Source organism: Muscardinus avellanarius (assembly GCF_963383645.1).
Source record: "Muscardinus avellanarius genome assembly, chromosome: 16".
NCBI lineage: Eukaryota > Metazoa > Chordata > Mammalia > Rodentia > Gliridae > Muscardinus > Muscardinus avellanarius.
Genome location: NC_137802.1, coordinates 71,232,941 through 71,252,822, shown reverse-complemented (window position 1 = coordinate 71,252,822; position 19,882 = coordinate 71,232,941). Strand labels below are relative to the sequence as shown.

General features: G+C 56.0%; 1 protein-coding gene across 2 annotated transcripts in view; it reads left to right on the top strand.

Annotated features, from left to right (window-relative positions):
- The window catches only part of DNAH17 (dynein axonemal heavy chain 17), a gene marked incomplete at both ends in the record, with an annotated part of 104,593 nt that overhangs the window by 36,944 nt on the left and 47,767 nt on the right, over nt 1-19,882 (top strand). Inside the window, 13 exons of one of the 2 annotated variants that reach the window (XM_080712247.1) lie at nt 1,162-1,302; nt 5,864-6,112; nt 6,773-6,895; nt 8,028-8,375; nt 8,476-8,567; nt 8,893-9,019; nt 9,572-9,724; nt 12,534-12,659; nt 12,779-12,865; nt 14,400-14,525; nt 14,607-14,767; nt 16,943-17,099; nt 18,169-18,273. In XM_080712247.1, coding sequence (XP_080568373.1) covers nt 1,162-1,302; nt 5,864-6,112; nt 6,773-6,895; nt 8,028-8,375; nt 8,476-8,567; nt 8,893-9,019; nt 9,572-9,724; nt 12,534-12,659; nt 12,779-12,865; nt 14,400-14,525; nt 14,607-14,767; nt 16,943-17,099; nt 18,169-18,273 — 1,995 coding nt within the window. Of the gene's footprint in view, nt 1-1,149; nt 1,303-5,863; nt 6,113-6,772; nt 6,896-8,027; nt 8,376-8,475; nt 8,568-8,892; nt 9,020-9,571; nt 9,725-12,533; nt 12,660-12,757; nt 12,866-14,399; nt 14,532-14,606; nt 14,768-16,942; nt 17,100-18,168; nt 18,274-19,882 lie in introns of both variants that reach the window. The other variant, XM_080712246.1, reaches the window with a different exon arrangement.

The following is a 19,882-nucleotide window of genomic DNA, read 5'->3' as shown; positions in this document are numbered from 1 at the left end:
TCCCAGTGTCCAAAGCCATGGCTGGTGTCCAACACACAGGTTCTCACGAGTGTGGCCACCCCCTCGAGCTGGGCGCCATGGGCTCTCGAAGACCATGAGCACTGACTGGGGTGCACAGGACTGGGTGTTCATGAGCAGAGGAGGGATCCCACCAATCCTCCTGCTCCCAGAACAGCACCCAGGCCCAGGACCTCTGCCTCGCACAGAAGCACCTCGGGCTCCAGCAGACGTGAACCCAACATGCCCTAGGGCCACCCCGCATCTTCCCGCCCAGAGCCTCCGTTCCTCGGCTCGCTCAGAAGCCCAGCTCCGAAGGCAGCGGCCCTCCCCTTGCCTCTGAACCATTTTCTCCTGTCCCGCTCCCGAGCCACAATGTAGACATGACAGTTCCTTCCCTCAAGCCCCAGAGCGGCCAGTCCACAGGGCCCCGCTGAACTATCTGGAGAGATGTGGGTGAGGGGAGCACCCGTGGCCATCTGGGCAAAGGTGGCCTCCAGCAGGTGGCCAGAGGGGGTGGGGCCCTGTGCATCGGAGCGGGAGGAAGGCGGGCACAGGCAGCGCACGTACACGCAGAAGCTGCCTGTCTCATTTAGTTGTGCAAATGTGTGTATACATGCATACAGGGTCATGGTCATCCCTCGGTATCCACAAGGGAGGGCTCCAGGGCCCTGTGGGTACCAACATTCACAGATGCTCAAGTGCACTGTAAAGAATGGTACAGAATTTCCATAAAGCCTGTGCATATCCTCCGGTACACTATTTATTTATTTATTTATTTATTTATTTATTTATTTATTTATTTTGTGGACTGGGGATGGAACCCAGGTACATTCTACCTCCGAGCCACACCCCCAGCCCTATTTTTTATTCTTTATTTTGAAACCGGGTCTCACTGAGTTGCAGAGGGCCTCGCTGAGTAGCTGAGGCCGTCCGCGAACCGCGATCCTCCTGTCTCAGCCTCCCGAATGCTGGGATGACAAGCGTGCGCCCCCACGCTGTCCTCTTGGCCAGAGCCTAGACCTCCGGCTTTCGAGTCGGGCTGGAAGACGGAGGGTTGATGAGGACGCCGTGGAGACTGAGGGCTGGCGGGGAGCGGAGTGGGAGGCCTGGGCGGGGGAGGCTCCTGAAGGCCCCTCCGCCCTCCTGCAGCAACAAAAGAGCATCATGGCCATGGAGGAGGTCATGGAGTCCCTGTGCAAGTCGGGCAGCTTGTTCGAGGTCACTGTCCCCGACTATAAGCAGCTCAAAGCCTGCCACAGGGAGGTCCGCCTGCTCAAGGAGCTCTGGGACATGATCGTCATGGTGAGGCGGGCCGGGGTCGGGGGCTCCGCGTGGGGCACGGGCACACAGCAGCCGGTCTCCTGATCCCCGGTGGGGGAGGCCTCCCAGGGGTGCCAGCTCTTACCTTGCACCTGCTGCCTCTTCCTCTCCTCTTACCTGTCTCTCTTCTCATTCTCTTTCACATGTCTCTCTTTCAAAAAAATTTTTTTCTAATTCGGGCGTGGTGGCGCACACTTGTCATCCCAGCATTCGGGAGGTTGAGACGGGAGGATCGTGGTTCGCGGACACCCTCAGCTACTTAGTGGGCCCTCTGCAACTCAGTGAGACCCTGTTTCAAAATAAAGAATAAAAAATAGGACTAGGGGTATTGCTCAGAGGTAGAATGCCCCTGGGTTCAATCTCCAGTACTGCAAATAATAATAATAATAATAATAATAATAATAATAATAATAATAATGAGAAGAAGAAGAAGCCGCCAGGCATGACAGCTCAGGTCTGTAATCCCAGTACTTGGGAGGCTGAGACAGGAGGATTGCCGGTTTGAGGACAGCCTCGGCTACTTAGGTTGCCATGAGTCATACTATTGAGTCTTACATTTTGGTTCCCACGTTTGCTCTGGTATATGCAAATGGGATGTGTTTTTGTCTAAGTTACTGAACTCACTTTTTAGTTCTAGAATTTTCTTTAGACTTCTTAGGGATTTTCTACATAGATAATAATGTCATCTAAAACTAGGGGCAGTTTGTTTTTCCCTTCCAATTTTTATGTCTTCTATTTTCTTGCCTTTCTCCAGTAGCTAGATTTTCCCGTGCTCTGTTGGATAAAAGTGTTGAGTTCAAACATCCTTGCATTGTTTCCAGTTTTAGTGGAAGAGCATTTATTTCACTTTTGCGTGCGATATTAGCTGTAACTCTTTTAAGTCAAAGAAGTTTTTCTCCATCGCTTTTCCCCCATTGTCCATCAAGAGCGGGTATTGGATTCTCTCAAGTTTGACAGGATTTTCTGTCAACTGATATGTTTGTATAATTTTCCTCCCTTAGTCTAATATAGGGGATTTCATTTATTTTTTTAAATATTGGAATAAACCCCTCTTGGTCGAGAAGCACAGCTTTTAATATGTGCTGAATTTGTCTTGCTAATAGCTGGGATTTTTGCCTGCATGCGGGTTCATGAGAGACACTGGTCTGTAATTTTTTGTCATGTCTTTGGTTTTGCGTCAGAGTAATAATATGAGACTGAGAGTTCAAAACTCCCCGATGAAAATACATGCATATCTTGCTTACGTTGGGTGGAGTGTTCGGTATGTCAGATAGGTCACATTGATGGATGATGCCGTCCAGTCCTTCTGAAGCCTTAATAATGTTCCGCCTCACAATTCTATAGGCTATCAGCTCTAATTCATGGACTTGTTCATTTCTTATTTCAACCCTACTGGCCTTTGTTTCTTGTACTTCTAGGCCCTGTGGCTTGGTGTGGACACATGGGATTATGATGTCCATTTGTTTTATGTTTCTCTTTGTCTCTAGCATACTTCTTTGCTCTGAAGTTGACTCTGTCTGATACCAATATGGCAGCTCGCTTGTTAAGTTTTTATTGGTGCTTGCCATAGGGTGTCTTGTACTTTCAGCCTACCTAAATCACTGTATTTCAAGTGCGCTTCTTGTAGGCAGCATGCTGCTGGGTCGTGTTTTTTCACCCAACCTCCTAATCTTTGTCTTCTACTTGGTATATTTGCACCATTTATATGTAATGTAATTGCTGACACACTGGGGCTTAGGTCTGACATTTTCTCTGTTTCTTTTGTGTCTACTTTTATTTGAACAGTTTTAGGATCCATCTTGACTTACTTTCTCATGTAGTTTTCTTAGAGGTTGTTTTGTATATTTTAATAAACAGTTAAAATTTATCAGTCTACTGGTATCAACAGTTTAAGACTTTGAGTGTGGAAATCTCACTTCCACTTATATCCCTTGCCCTCTCCTCTGCGCCTTTCAGTGATCGCCATCTTAAATATTTCCTCAGTGCATGGGTGGTTTTCTTTTCCGCTGTTTGTTGTGGTATGTCCAGGGTCCCTCACCTATAAGACTGAGAGCCTGGAAGAAGCAGGGCTGCTCCATTTGGCAAGACTGGAAGAACTGCCAACTTTTTAAGACTGCAAGCAGCCTTTCTGGTTTGATTAGATGCTCACTCCATCCCCGAAGGAATAAGAATTGGATCGGTTGAGTAGGGTTTTTAGGGAGAAGAGGCAGTTCAGGAGCTGGGGTCTTGCCGAGGTGGAGCCGGTCCCAGCTGGGTCTCCTGGGCGGCAGGACGGGCGCCGCTCAGCGTGAAGGAGTCTGGGCCCAGCGGGGGCTCCTTCCTTCAAGCACTGTCTCTCTGGGTGCACATGTGGGCTGCCTTCTGCCATTCTCTGTCTTCTGTGAGCATCGGTTTTCAAAAGTGTCTGAGCTCTTCTCTCCTCTCAGGCTTCTGAATGAACTGTAGAATCGTCGGCCAGATCTTCCTCGTCTCCAAGTGAAGGTCGTTATGACTTTCAGTGGAGAATCAGCTCTGCACCTTCACGTACGGGGACTCCCCTCTCAGCAGTGTTCAGTATTCCCGTACAGGCGCATGCTCTGTCTCTCGTTTGTTTTACAAAACATACCACAGTAAAATGCTGTGACTGCCTTCGTTCTGATTATACCAAGTCTGCATATTTCTAATATAGGGGGAAATCCTTGGCGTCCACAAGGCCTAAAGAGATAGGGCAGGTTGAAGCCTCATGATACATTTTCACAGTTAACTGAATGTGAGCCTCTTCCATGTACATGGTATACAGAATACAGTCGCTACCGTGAGGAGAAAAGAACACCGTCCTTTCCCATAGTAAAAACCACTAGCCCAGACAAAAGAGTACGTTTCCTAGGAGATGACAGTAAACATTTACAATCCAGATCTAGAAAAATTCTCCCAGGTAAACAAGCCAGAACACTGTGTGACGACAGGACACAGAATAACCTTGGATTATTCAGGAGGGCCCTTGGCTCTTGTGTGCGCTGAGGTTTTGAGTCTTCGTGTCTTCAGGGCAAACGTCTGGCAAACACTCTCAGCTTGGCGTTTATGGAGCGCAGATGCTGGGCAAGCCCGTGCCTCTCCACCCCAAGCACCTGGGTCAACACCTGTGATTACATCATTGACTGGTGGTTTCCAGCCTCACAGACAGTGTCAGCCCACCCTCAATTTTAGAATGCAGGTTTCATAATCTTCTCTTTCTTCTGGTAGGGTTATTTTATTAACCCAAGTGTCTTATTTATTTATTTTGTTTCATATTGCCAGGAATGCAGTTTCTTCTGTGATATTTTTATCAGTCAGTATAAGCTAGGTTTCCATGCAGTAACAAACAGCCCTATACATACCTGTGTACTGAACAACAAAAACGCATTTCTCATTTATGCGAAGTCCACACTGCAGCTCCGAGCAGCCATCCCTCGCGCAGCTGTCCGTCAAGGGTTGGCTGGCCGGCTCGGCATTCCAGGGTGTGTATCAACAGTGCACATTGTGATTGCCAAGGTTAGGCACTTAAATGCCTTCTGCCCAGAAGTTCAGGCATCGCTCACATTTCCTGGCCGTGACAAAGTAATGTGGTCATTCCCAGACGTAGGAGGACACTGGATCCTGTTTAATAGAACTAAGGCTTCAACACCAATTTTTGCCAAAATACATTTTAACTCCTGATATTAATTAATTAATTAATTTATTTATTTATTGTGGCATTGGGGGTTGAACCCAGGGGCATTCTACCTCCAAGCTAAACTGCCAGCTGAATTTTATTTCTTATTTGGAAATAGGGTCTCACTACATTAATGGGAGTCACGCTATTTGCGAAGGCTGTCCTCAAACCTGCAGTCCTCCTGTCTCAGCCTCCCAACTACTGGGATTACAAGTGTGCAACACCACGCTCTGCGTAATTGCTAACTTTTAAATTGCAACTTTTATGAGACAGTATTTTGTGTGTGTGTGTGGTACTGGGGATGGAACCCAGGGGCATTCTACATCTGAGCTACACCCCCAGCCCTATTTTTTTTTTTTTTTGGTGATACTGGGGTTCCTGGAAGCCCTTTTACCTCCGGGCTACACTCCCAGACCTATTTTTACATTTTATATTTGGAAACAGGGTCTCCTAAGCCAGCGCGCGCGGCTGGCTTCGAACCTGCGCGATCCTCCTGTCTCTGCCTCCCAAGCGCGGGGATTACAAGCGTGCGCCACCACGCCCGGTGACCCCCAGCCCTATTTTTTATTCTTTATTTTGAAACAGGGTCTCGCTGAGTTGCAGAGGGCCTCGCTAAGTAGCTGAGGCTGGCCGCGAACCGCGATCCTCCCGTCTCAGCCTCCCAGATGCTGGGGTTACAGGCGTGCGCCACCGCGCCCAGCTTTTGTTGTTGTTTCTATCTAACCACTCTGCTGAACCCTGGTTTCAGTCCTGAATATCCCTCGCTGGAATTTGCTCCCTAAGAGCAAGAAGCACGGGTGTGGGGGCGGCAGGTGTCGTCCTGGGTGCTCTCTGGCAAGGGTGGGGGTGACGCGGGGCCCGCCCCCGTGGCAGGTGAACACCAGTATCGACGACTGGAAGACCGCCAAGTGGAAGGACATCAACGTGGAGCAGATGGACATCGACTGCAAGAAGTTCGCCAAGGACGTGCGGTCCTTGGACAAGGAGATGAAGGCCTGGGACGCCTTCGTGGGCCTCGACAACACCGTGAAGAACATGATCACGTCCCTCCGTGCCGTCAGTGAGCTGCAGAACCCCGCCATCCGTGGCCGCCACTGGCAGCAGCTCATGCAGGCCACCCAGGTACCGCCGCGGCCGTGGGGCGGAGGGACAGCCCCCGGCACCTGGCGGCGCGGGCAGTTCCATGGGACTCCATGGGGCTGGGCGTGTAGCTTGGAGGTAGAATGCCCCTGGGTTCAATCCCCAGTACTGCAAAAGAAAGAGAGGAAGAAGAGGAGGAGGAGGAGCAGGAAGAAGAGGAGGAAGAGGAGGAGGAGGAGGAAGAGGAGGAGGAGAAGGAGGAGGAGGAGGAGGAAGAGGAGGAGGAGGAGGAGGAGGAGGAAGAGGAGGAGGAGGAGGAGGAGGTTGTCACCTAGCAGTGTTGCAAGAACAGCAGAGGTGCTGCCTCTGGCAGCCTCCTTGAGGCTGGCTTTAGCCCTTAAGGGCAGCAAGCACAAGGTGCAGGAAGACAGGAGGAACCAGCTCAGATAGAGAAGGGGCATCGGAGACATTGTCAAGCCCAGCGTGGCGGCGCAGGCTTGCAATCCCAATACTTGGGAGGCTGAGACAGGAGGATCGCAGGTTCACGGACAGCCTCAGCTACTGAGTGAGGCGTTCGGGGTCTTCAGCGCCCTCACGAGAGGCAGTCTTCTGCCAGAGCAGGCAGGGAGCTCTAACTCCTTAAGCCTTAGAACAGTTTAGAGTGCAAGCACCTCTATGCGGAACGCGCCCTTCTTCCCCCAGGTGAAATTTGAAATGTCGGAGCAGACCACGCTGGCCGACCTCCTGAAACTGAACCTGCACAATTACGAGGACGAGGTCCGCAACATCGTAGACAAGGCGGTGAAGGAGTCGGGGATGGAGAAGGTAGGCGGCCGCTGGCCAGCGGTGTCGGGTTCTCGCTGCGCCTGGAGCCCAGTGGCTTCTAACTGGAGCAAAGCCCAAGGCCCGCTCTTGCCCAGCCCATGACAGACGCCTCGAAAAACACTCCCAGCATTTTCTATTTAGATAGACCCAGTTCTGGGCTGTCTCTGCTGCCCTGCGAGTGGGAGGGTGAGGATGGAATGGTGCTTGCCTCCAGCACAGGGAGGCGCCGTTTGTCTGGAAATGTATGTCTTGCTTTTATAAAGCGAGCTGAAGCTGGGCTTGTGATCCCAGGACTTGGGAGGCTGAGACGGGAGGATCGCAGGCTTGCGGCCAGCCTCAGCTGCTGAGTGAGGCCCTCTGCAACTTAGTGAGGCCCTGTTTCAAAATAAAGAATGAGCCGGGCGTGGTGGCGCACGCTTGTAATCCCCGCGCTTGGGAGGCGGAGACAGGAGGATCGCGCAGGTTCAAAGCCAGCCGTGCTGGCGTAAGAGACCCTGTTTCCAAAAATAAAAATAGGTCTGGGAGTGTAGCCCGGAGGAAGAAGGGCTTCCAGGAACCCCAGTACCACCAAAAAATAAAATAAAGAATGAAAAATAGGGCTGGGGATGTAGCTTGGAGGTAGAATGCCCCTGAGATAAGAGGATGGCAGGTTTGAGGCCAGTCTCAGCAACTTAGCAAGACCCTGTTTCAAAATGAAAAGGACTGGGGTATAGCTCAGAGGTAGAACATCCCTGGGTTCAATTCCCAACAAACACACACACACACACACACACACACACACACACACCAGGTGAAGCCAGCGTGACGCTGCGCCTGCCATTTCCCAAGCGCCTTTGAGGCGGCACATTCTCAGCTTCTTCACATAGATACACAATGTGGCCGCTTGCATCCAGGGCCCCTGGCCTGGCCTCGTGTTTGTGAGGCGCACCCGCAGGGTGGCAGTGTCAGAGCCTCATCCCTTCTAAGGCTGATGGCGGCGCGTGCCTGTCCTTCCTGGGCGGTGAGCGGGCGGCATCAGGCCGCTTCCACCAGGAGCGAGTGCACCATTCTGCGTCCGTCCGGGGAAGCTCGGCTCCTCCCTCTGCCCAGCATCCCGGAGGCGCAGCATCCCCGCCTCTGTGCTCCTGCCCAGGTGCTGAAAGCCCTGGACAGCACCTGGACCACCATGGAGTTCGAGCACGAGCCGCACCCGCGCACGGGCACCATGATGCTCAAGGCGGACGAGCTGCTGGTGGAGACGCTGGAGGACAACCAGGTGCAGCTGCAGAACCTGATGATGTCCAAGTACCTGTCCCACTTCCTGAAGGAGGTGACGAGCTGGCAGCAGAAGCTCTCCACCGCGGACTCCGTCATCTCCATCTGGTTTGAGGTCCAGAGGACCTGGGGCCACTTGGAGAGCATCTTCATAGGGTCTGAAGACATCCGGGCCCAGCTCCCGGAGGACTCGAAGCGCTTTGACGACATCGACCTGGAATTCAAGGTGAGCCCGGCCGCCGGCGCCCGGGGGGTGGGGTGGGGGGGGTCCGGAAATGGCCACTTTGGACAAATAGACCTTGTCTCCTAACACCTGCTCTTCCCAGGCCTTGATGGAAGACGCAGTGAAAACCCCCAACGTGGTGGAAGCCACCAACAAACCTGGTCTCTATGAAAAACTCGAGGCACTGAAGAAGAGGTGGGCCCCCCACGCGTCCAGGTGACGGGGCGTCCCTGGCCAGGAGCCCCGGTGGCGCCACCTGCTGGTCCGCACGGTGCAAAGTCACAGGTCCTGGGTTACCATTCCCTTCTCCTGGGAAGCCGTGACCCCTCTGGTCTGGGAATGCCCTGGAGGTCGGGGGCTGGCCCCGGAAGCCGGAAGCGGGGGAACCTCCGGGCCAGATGTCCTGGATTCACCTGTGCTGGACTGGCGGGATGTCTCCAGGACTCAGTCCAGCTGTCCGTGGGACGGGCTGCCCAAACCCCCCTGGAATGGGATTGACCTCTTCCCTTCCTGCCTCCAGCTTGGCCATGTGTGAAAAGGCGTTGGCAGAGTATCTAGAGACAAAAAGACTGGCTTTCCCAAGGTTCTATTTTGTCTCCGCGGCTGACCTGCTGGACATCCTCTCTAATGGAAACGACCCCGTGGAGGTAGGCGGGGCCCGGGCATTCCAAAGGACATCCGAGGTCAGGCCCTCAGCTCCCAGCCCTAGGTGGCCCTGCGTCTGGGGACCCCGCTCTGCACTCCGTGTGGCTCTGGGCAAGCCAGTCTACCCCCTGGGCCTCATTTTCTCCTCTGGAAAGTGGGTCAGATGCCGGGGGCACAGAGACTCAGTTTGGGGAGATACACCCACTCGCTGGACCAGCGTCATGCCATCCTGACGGGCGCCCTGGGAAAGCTTCCCAGGCTCTTCTGAGAGAAAAGACAGACAGTTCCCTAGGCGCGGGGAGAAGGAAGGCTTCTCATCCCAGCTGTTACGTTCTGGAATACACAAGAGGCGGGACACGCGGGGGCCGTGGTGCGGACCCCGTGTCTCTCTTGCTCCCACCTGGGAGAGTGCTCACCGGTAGCGAAGCCCCGATCTGTTCCTGTTGACCTAAGATGGGGAACTTATGTCCAGTGAAAGGCAGGGAGGGGGCGTCAGGCCCTCCCCGGAAGCGCTCCGGCCCCGGGTCACACCGCCCCCCCCCCCGCCCGCTCAGGTGAGCCGCCACCTGTCCAAGCTGTTCGACAGCCTGTGCAAGCTCAGGTTCCGGCTGGACGGCGACCAGAAGCCGCTCAAGTTGGGCCTGGGGATGTACAGCAAAGAGGACGAGTACGTGGACTTTGATCAGGACTGTGACCTCTCAGGGCAGGTGAGCGCAGACCCTTCCCCCAGGGGCTCTCCCTGGGGAGGGGGCTTGTGAACCTCACTGAGCTCTCTGCAGTTAAGCTAGCACCACAGGCTGTCCAGCTCTTTCTGGAGGGGCTGGGGCGGGCGAGAGACACTCGCTCACCAGCGGGTTCCAGGTCCCCTCCCCCGCTGCTCCTTACAGACAGGAATAAGAACAGGAGAAAGGCTAGCCATCCTGACCCTTAAGACAAGGATATCAGGCCGGAGTCCTGGCACTTGGCTTGCAGGCCCAGTACTCAGGAGGCTGAGATAGGAGGATTGCGGGTTGGAGGCCAGCCTCAGCAACTCAGCAAGACCATGTTTCAATATAAAAAATAAAGTAGGGCTGGGGATATAGTTTGGAGGTAGAATAACCCTGGGTTCAATTCCTAGTACCATAGAAAGAGAGAGGCGGGGGAAATCTACCCTGGGACTCTTTAAGGAACTCCCCCCTCCCAGTAGCAGTTTAGTTAGAGGTTATTTTTTGTTGTTTTGGGGTTTTGCTGTGCTGAGATAGAATCCGGGCCCTTGTGCATGCAAAGCACATGCTCTACCACTAAACTAAACTATAATCTGAGGTTTTACTCAAAATATAGATAAGCCAGGTATCATGGCACACGCCTGGAATCCCAGTACTTGGGAGACCGAGACAGGAGGATCACAGGTAGAGGACAGCACACGGTAACTTAGTGAGACCCTGCTTTAAAATAACAAATAAAATAGTGCTGGTACAGCCTCTGAGGGTGTAGCTCAAAGTAGAATGCCCTGGGTTCCAACCCACACAGCAAAATAATAATAATAATAATTAAATAAGACACACCACTAAGTCTTGGGGACAGCGGTATTCCACGCACAGCACCCCGCTGCCTCACAGCCCCTTGGCGAGCAGGTACCCTGTGAGGACCCTGGGGCCCGAGGGGGCATCGGCAGAGCGCAGGCCATCAGAGCGGCCAGGGCGCAGGCGTGGCCGCCGGCCGCACCGCACTGCCCCGGGTAGCCTCCCCTTCTCCATCTTGGGGGTGGTCACGTGCGCCCCCATAGCGAGGTTTGCCAGCACAGCGGCCTCCTGACCACAGTGCTCTGGCGGGCCACATCGCTGCTCCATAAAGACCTTCGCATTTCCTCTCTGGGTGACGGCGCATTTTTTTCTGTCCACCAAAACAAGTCCTTGCATCCGGATGTGCTTGTGATGCCCTGTGATCCCCTGGCTCCCCGTGACCCCTGTGATCCCCTGGCTCCCCGTGACCTCCTGTGACCCTGTGATTCCCTGGCTCCCTGTGACCTCCTGTGACCCCTGTGATCCCTCTGCCTCCCCGTGACCCTGTGATCCCCTGGCTCCCCATGACCCCTGTGATCCCTCTGGCTCCCCGTGACCCTGTGATTCCTTGGCTCCCTGTGATCTCCTGTGATTCCTCTGGCTCCCTGTGACCCTGTGATCCCTCTGGCTCCCCGTGACCTCCTGTGACCCCTGTGATCCCTCTGCCTCCCTGTGACCCCTGTGATCCCTCTGCCTCCCTGTGACCCTGTGATTCCCTGGCTCCCTGTGACCTCCTGTGATTCCTCTGGCTCCCTGTGACCCTGTGATCCCTCTGGCTCCCCGTGACCCTGTGATCCCCTGGCTCCCTGTGACCCTGTGATCCCTCTGGCTCCCCGTGACCCTGTGATCCCCTGGCTCCCTGTGACCCTGTGATCCCTCTGGCTCCCCGTGACCCTGTGATCCCCTGGCTCCCCGTGACCCCTGTGATCCCTCTGGCTCCCTGTGACCCTGTGATCCCTCTGGCTCCCTGTGACCTCCTGTGATTCCTCTGGCTCCCCGTGACCCTGTGACCCCTGTGATCCCCTGGCTCCCCGTGGCCCCCTGTGATCCCCTGGCTCCCCGTGGCCCCCTGTGATCCCTCTGGCTCCCTGTGACCCTGTGACCCCTGTGATCCCTCTGGCTCCCTGTGACCCCTGTGATCCCTCTGCCTCCCTGTGACCCTGTGATTCCCTGGCTCCCTGTGACCCTGTGATCCCTCTGGCTCCCCGTGACCCTGTGATCCCCTGGCTCCCCGTGACCCCTGTGATCCCTCTGGCTCCCTGTGACCCTGTGATCCCTCTGGCTCCCCGTGACCTCCTGTGATTCCTCTGGCTCCCCGTGACCCTGTGACCCCTGTGATCCCCTGGCTCCCCGTGGCCCCCTGTGATCCCTCTGGCTCCCCCTGACCCCTGTGATCCCCTGGCTCCCTGTGACCCTGTGACCCCTGTGATCCCTCTGGCTCCCTGTGACCCCTGTGATCCCTCTGGCTCCCCCTGACCCCTGTGATCCCCTGGCTCCCTGTGACCCTGTGACCCCTGTGATCCTCTGGCTCCCCGTGACCCCTGTGATCCTCTGGCTCCCTGTGACCCCTGTGATCCTCTGGCTCCCCCTGACCCCTGTGATCCCCTGGCTCCCTGTGACCCTGTGACCCCTGTGATCCTCTGGCTCCCCGTGACCCCTGTGATCCTCTGGCTCCCCGTGACCCCTGTGATCCTCTGGCTCCCCCTGACCCCTGTGATCCCCTGGCTCCCTGTGACCCTGTGACCCCTGTGATCCTCTGGCTCCCCGTGACCCCTGTGATCCTCTGGCTCCCTGTGACCCCTGTGATCCTCTGGCTCCCCCTGACCCCTGTGATCCCCTGGCTCCCTGTGACCCCTGTGATCCCTCTGGCTCCCCCTGACCCCTGTGATCCCCTGGCTCCCCATGACCCCTGTGACCCCTGTGATCCCTCTGGCTCCCCGTGGCCCGGCATGGTCAGTGTGGCTCCTGTCCCCAGGTGGAGGTTTGGCTGAATCGAGTGCTGGACCGGATGTGCGCCACGCTCCGACACGAGATCCCGGAGGCCGTGGTGACGTACGAGGAGAAGCCGCGGGAGCAGTGGATCTTCGACTACCCGGCACAGGTCCGAGGCCGCCGGCGGCGCCGTCTCACGCCAAGCACCTGGGCTGGCCGCCCTTGCAGAGCCGCTCACCGTGAGCACCCGGGCGCCTCTGTTTTCAGATTGCGCTCACGTGCACGCAGATCTGGTGGACGACCGAGGTGGGCATGGCGTTCTCCAGGCTGGAGGAGGGCTACGAAAACGCCATCAAAGACTACAACAAGAAGCAGGTGCGCGAGCCCAGGGCCAAAACCCCACGCGTGGGCCAGGCCACGCCTGGGCCGGGCTCTTCCCCTCTAAGGCGGGAAGTGAGGAGTCCTCGGTTCTGTAGGTCAGAAGAGTCCCGCCTCCCCTAGGGTCCTGGCTTCAGGGCATGGAAATTTAGAGTTTTAATTTCCTACCTGGAAGTCATCAAATACTACCACGAGTGGTTTTTTTTTTTTAAGATTCTTTGTTAAATATTTAAAGCTAAAGATGTGTGTGTGTGTGTGTGTGTGTGTGTGTGTGTGTGTGTGTGTGTGTGTGTTTACTGGAGGTGAACCCAGGGCATTCTTCCCCTGAGCATCACCTCCAGCCCTATCTTTTTTTATTTTGAACTGGCATCTTGAAAAGTTGCTGAGGGCCTAAGTTGATGAGGCCATGTTTGTTTGTTTGTTTTGTGGTACTGGGGATTGAACCCAGGGGCATTCTACTTCCGAGCTACACTCCCAAGCCCTATTTTATATTCTTATTTTGAAACAGGGTCTCACTAAGTAGCTGAGGCTGGCTTTGAACCTGTGATCCTCCTGTCTCAGCCTCCCAAGTACTGGGAATGCAGGGGTGTACTATTATGCCTGGCTGAAGATAATGTGTGTGTGGTGTGTGTGTGTTACTGGGGGTGGAACCCAGGGTCTTTTCTACCTCCAGGTTACACTCCCAGACCTATTTTATACTTTATTTGGAAACAGGGTCTCACTAAGTTGCTGAGAGCCTCACTCAGTAGCCGAGGCTGGCTTCGAACCTGCGCGATCCTCCTGTCTCAGCCTCCCAAGCACGGGGATGACAAGCGTGCACCACCACGCCCGGCATGCCTTCTAATAATTTTGTGTATATATGATTGACTTACATGTAAAAATTCACAAACTGTGGCTGGGCGTGGTGGCGCACGCCTGCTCTCCCAGATACTCCCGGAGGCTGAGGCGGGAGGATCACATGAGGACTTAGAGGCCAACCCGACAATATAACAAGACTTTCTCAAAAAAAAAAAAAAAAGAGAGAGAGACAGAGAGAGAGAAAAACCAGTTTTACAATTAATTGCTTTTGTGTAACATCCTCTCTCTTCCCCAATGTTAAATTTTCTCCCACACCATTGGTTTTTAGAAGCACGTGGCGTTCCGTCTCCTGGTGAACATTTTCTTGTCTTTCGTTACTGTAATTGAGTGACCATGATTCCCGGGCTCCCGCGACAGGCCCCGGGAGCACTTAGCTGCAGCCGGGAGCACTTCGCCGCAGCCGGGCCGCCATGCGCATGCGCATGCACGGAGCACTTGGCCGCAGCCCGGGTTGCCATGCGCATGCGCGGAGCACTTGGCTGCAGCCGGGCCGCCATGCGCATGCGCATGCACGGAGCACTTGGCCGCAGCCGGGCCGCCATGCGCATGCGCATGCGCATGCACGGAGCACTTGGCCGCAGCCCGGGTTGCCATGCGCATGCGCGGAGCACTTGGCTGCTGCCGGGCCGCCATGCGCATGCGCATGCGAGGCTCAGGCCTGTGCGTCCCGCAGATCAGCCAGCTGAATGCTCTCATCACGCTGCTAATCGGGAACCTGAGCGCCGGCGACAGGATGAAGATCATGACCATCTGCACCATCGACGTGCACGCCCGGGACGTGGTGGCCAAGATGATCACCGCCAAGGTGCGCGCCGTGCGCGGGGGCGGCCCGGGCGGCCGAGGCTGCGCTCGGAGCTGAGCGCGGCTCCTTCCTCTGCAGGTGGAGAGCTCTCAGGCCTTCACCTGGCAGTCCCAGCTGCGGCACCGCTGGGACGAGGAGAAGAAGCACTGCTTCGCCAACATCTGCGACGCCCAGATCCAGTACTCCTACGAGTACCTGGGCAACACGCCGCGGCTGGTCATCACCCCGCTCACGGACAGGTGCGGGCGTCCTCCCGCCCCGGCCCTGCCCCTGTCCTCTGGTTGGCGGGCTGGCTGATCCCCGAGAACCTCGGGCGGGCCTTTGACCAGCAAGGCACCTGGCTTGGGCGCTGTCCTTGGCCTGTCCTAGCTGTGTGGCCTCGGGGGAGTTCCTTAGCCCCTCTGAAATCCCACAAGGTGGAGAGAGGGTCCCATGAATCCTCGTGAGCTCCCTGAGGATCCAGCATGTTGTAACAGTGAAAGCGCTCCAAGTAAGCCAGGCAGGGTGGCGCACACCTGTAATCCCAGTACTTGCCGGGCGTGGTGGCGCACGCTTGTAATCCCCGCGCTTGGGAGGCGGAGACAGGAGGATCGCGCAGGTTCGAAGCCAGCCGCGCTGGCATAAGAGACCCTGTTTCAAAAATATAAAATAGGTCTGGGAGTGTAATCCCAGTACTTGGGAGGCGGAAATAGGAAGGCCATAGGTTGGAGGCCAGCCTCAGCAACTCAACAAGACCCTATTTCCAAGTAAACTAATTTTATTTATTTATTTATTTACTTATTTATTTATTTATTTATTGGTGCATTGTAATCATATATCACATTGGAATACAAGACTTGAGAGGATATACAAGCACACATCATCCAATCAGCCCTCATCCAGCCCCCCATCCCATTCCCTCCCCCTCCCTCCATCCCATGCTTGTTTGGTGATTAACTTTGATACATTTGTTTATGTACCTCCTGCCTTTTAAAGAGGCTCCATACTCCCCTATTCCATACCCTCTGATTGGTCACCTTAGTTGCTTCACTATAGGGCCCTTTCTATAGCTCGACCTCTTCCTGTTGCCCCTTTCCTCCTAGTTATTGCTGATTAGGGGAAGCATCTGATTTTTATTTTCTGCGATATTTCTCTGTGCATGCCGCGTTGCAAGTACCGATCCCACTCTTGACGGCCCCAGTAGTGGCCTGGCTACCCGGTGGACTGATCCAGACCTCGCTGGCTCGAGCAGCGGCCTTGCCTCATGGGAGGCCCCGATTCTGGTCTCGCTGGCCCCGACACCAGCCTAACCCCTCAGCTGGCTGCGATCCCAGCCTCGGAGGCCCCAGTAGCGGCCTTGCCTCAAGGCAGGCTCCGATGCTGGCCATTGGCCCCGGCACCTGCCTAACCCCTCAGCAGGCTCCGATCCCGGCCTCAGAGGCCCCAACACTGGCCTAGCCTCACAGCAGGCTCCAATGATGGCCTTGCTGGCCCCAGCACCAGCCTAACCCCTCGGCAGGCTCCGATCCGGTCTCGGAGGCCCCAGCACCAGCCTTGCCTCACGGCAGGCTCCGATGCCGGCCATTGGCCCTGGCACTGGCCTCGGAGGTCACAGCACCGGCCTTGCCTCACGGCAGGCTCCGATGCCAGCCATTGGCCCCGGCACCGGCCTAACCCCTCGGCAGGCTCTTATCCTGGCCTCGGAGGCCCTAGCACTGGCCTTGCCTCACGGCAGGCTCCGATGCCGGCCTCACTGGCCCCGGCACCGGCCTAACCCCTCGGCAGGCTCCGATCCCGGCTTCGGAGGCCTCAGTAGCGGCCTTGCCTCATGGAAGGCTCCGATGCCAAGCAAACTAATTCTAAAAGGGGGATAGGAGTGTAGCATGGAGGTAGAATGCCCCTGAGTTCAATCCAGTGTGTGTGTGTGTGTATGTGTGTGTTTAAAAAATCACTCTGAGGGCCCAGCATAGTGGTACACGTTTGTAATCCCAGCATTTGGGAGGCAGAGACAAGAAGATTGTAGTTTGCGGCCAGCCTCAGCTACTTAGTGAACCCCTTTGCAACTCAGACCCTATTTCAAAATAAAGAATAAAAAATAGGGCTAGGGGTGTAGCTCGGAGGTAGGATGCCCCTGGGTTCTATCCCCAGTACCATACACACACACACACACAAAAGGCCCTCTAAGCACAGCCTCCTACACGTGGGGTATCCTTAGGGCAGTTTTATCAGGGGCTCACCTCCTGGATCCCACAGGTTGAGTGTGTCTGCCCAGGATGGTCTTTGTCCCGCAGCCAAGGCTGAAGTCCCTCCCGCCCTTTCTCTTTCAACACCCTGGGGCTTAGCAGGTGCAAGTCACATAATTAGCAGAAACCACAGCCACCAAGAGGCGGAGGCTGCGGGTCCCGACCCGCGAGGTTACCCAGGATCCCTTGCAGGTGCTACATCACGCTGACCCAGTCCCTCCATTTGATCATGGGCGGAGCCCCCGCGGGCCCCGCCGGCACCGGCAAGACTGAAACAACCAAGGACCTGGGCAGGGCCCTGGGCACCATGGTGTACGTGTTCAATTGCTCAGAGCAGATGGACTACAAGGTAGGCGGCCAAGGTCACCGCTGCCCACCTGGGGCCGGAGAAGAGGGCCCCGTCCCAGGAGCTGCAGCCAGCTCTGGGTGTGTGGGGAGGAACCAGGGGACACACAGGCCAGCCCCCCGTGTGCCGCAGCCTGTCCAAGAAGACCCAGGTAGACATGCCCAGCCTCCAATGCCCTGCCCCTGCCCTAGAGGTGGCCTCTCAGCCTCTGTCCAGGACGCACCGGCAGCGAGAGATGGCCAGCTTCAGGATGCTGAGTTAAAGCATCTGGGCACTGCAGGGCCAGGGGCCGGGGTCCATCGGTCGTGGGCACTGCAGGCCATTTTAGCGCTCAAAAGGCTCTCAGAAGGGAGACCTGGCTGCCCCAGCCTCCTGCAGAGCCCCACCCTGGGGCTGAGAGCGGCCCCCGCTGCCCTGCTGGCTGTCGAGGACAAACTGCCCTCCCAAGTGTCCTGGGTTCTAAAAGATGAAATTGGAAGTCGGTGCCCCTGCAGGGGATTTGATGCCCGGCTGGAATCCCATGGCCAGTGTGGGAGGGTCGCCTGACTTCCAGCTGGGAGCCGGTGACACCCACAACCACACAAGCCTGCAGAGGTGGCTGTGCCCCGCGCCTGCCTGGAAGAAGGGAACCTCCCGCTCGTGTGCATACAAGAAAGGGCAAAGAAGTAGAGGTTGCGAGTTACACTCATGCCCTTCCAGGGCCCGCTGGTCAGGGCACACAGGAAGCTTCCTTCATGGGTCTGTGACTGTGTCAGTCACAGGTGAAGGGATCCCTCTTCCCAGCACCTAGCCCCCTGCCCCAGGAGCCTGCTCTGGAATGAAAGCCTTAGAGGGCACCCACGCCCCAAGGCCCCTGGTCTGGGGTTATACAGGAGAATGAGGCTACAGAGGCAGTGGGGGCTCCCTGCAGGGTGACCTCCTCCCATCCCTCCCTCTCCCCCTCTCTCTTTCTCTCTCCCTCCCTCCCTCTCCCTCTCCCTCCCTCTTTCCTCTCTTCTCTCCCCCCTCTCTCCCCCTCTCTTTCCCTCTTTCTCCCTCCTCAGCGTGCACCGCCCATTCTCGCCCCTTCTAGTCCTGCGGAAACATCTACAAGGGCCTGGCCCAGACCGGAGCCTGGGGCTGCTTTGACGAGTTCAACCGGATCTCCGTGGAAGTCTTGTCCGTGATTGCTGTGCAGGTAGCTGGGGCCCAGCCGGCTGCTGGCCTTTTCAGAGACCCTCCTTCAGCGCCCCGGGCACAGGGGGTGGTGTGGGAGGAGCAGACCCCGCCCCGTCGTCAGGCTTGGGGACAGGACGAGAGGTGGACACCCGCAGCCTGTGTCACCACGTGTGAGCAGAGACATGCGCGGTGCTGCTTTAGGCCGCATAGACGTATTGGAAGAGGAAATCACAACACATCTAGCTCTGCAGATCTTTGTTTGTTTCTGTTACTGGGGATGGAACCCAGGTGCATTCTACCTCCAAGCTATATCCCCAACCCTAGTAGTAGGAGGAGGAGGAAGAGGAGGAGAAGGAGGTGGAGGAGGAGTTGTTGTTTTTGTGTGTGTGCGGTACTAGGGATGGAGCCCAGGGGCATCCTGCCTCTGAGCTACACCCCAGCCCTATTTTTCATTCTTTATTTTGAAACAGGGGGGGTCTCACTGAGTTGCAAAGGCCTCACTAAGTAGCTGAGGCTGTCCATGATCCTCCTGTCTCAGCCTCCCAAATGCTGGGGTTACAAGCATGTGCCACCATGCCCAGCTTATTTTTTATTCTTTATATGGAAACCGGGCCTCACTAAGTAGCTGAAGCTGTCCTTGAACCTGCAATCTTCCTGTTTCAGCTTCCCAGGTACTGGGATTACAAGCATGCTCCACCACTCCCAGAGAGTATTAGTTTTTTGTTTGTTTGTTTGTTTGTTTGTTTGGAGGTACTGGGGTTCCTGGAAGCCCTTCTACCTCTGGGCTACACTCCCAGACCTATTTTATATTTTTATTTGGAAGCAGGGTCTCCTAAGCCAGCGCAGCTGGCTTCGAACCTGCGCGATCCTCCTGTCTCCACCTCCCAAGTGCGGGGATTACAAGTGTGCGCCACCACGCCCAGCTAGTATTAGTATTTTGAAACAGGTTTTCAGGAAGCTGCTAAGGCTGGCAGGAGCCTGCGATCCTCCTGTCTCAGCCTCCCAAGCACAGGGATTATAGGCGCAGGCCGCCGCACTTGGCCTTGCAGGTCTTACTTGGCATTGATTTGTGACTCTAGACGCGGGCTGCGTCCAGAAAGCTCTGCCCCAGCGGGAAGCAGGTTGTACTTAGCGCCAGAGGAAGGGGAACGAGGTACAGAGAGTGGAGGAAATCGGGGCGCCGGCTCTGTCTCCTGCGCACAGCTGGCCGGCGGTGGCTGGCCAGGGAGAGTGCGTTAACGCGTTGCAGTTCACTGTACACCAGTAGGGAGAAGCCCTTAAGCCAAACCTAGCGTTGAGTGCAGAGGGCAGCTTTAGGCCAAACAGTTCGTTTTCGTGGGAGAAGGGCGAGGGTTCAGAGCACGGCCAGTGGGGCCAGGCTTCAGGGAAGTGTTCACAGGAGTTTCTCCGTTAGACAAGGGTGTGGAAGAAGGCTTAGCAGGGAAGGAAGCAAGGGCAGGAAGGAAAGAGGACATGGGCCTGGGCTCTGGGAACGCCCCTGGTGGGGCACGGGATGGAGCGGGGGATCTGAGACGGAACCAGTGGCAGCAGGAACAGGAACTCGGACTTAGGGAGACAGAAATGAAACTGCCCTAAGGGAGGAACGCACAGGCGGCCCTGTATGGGGT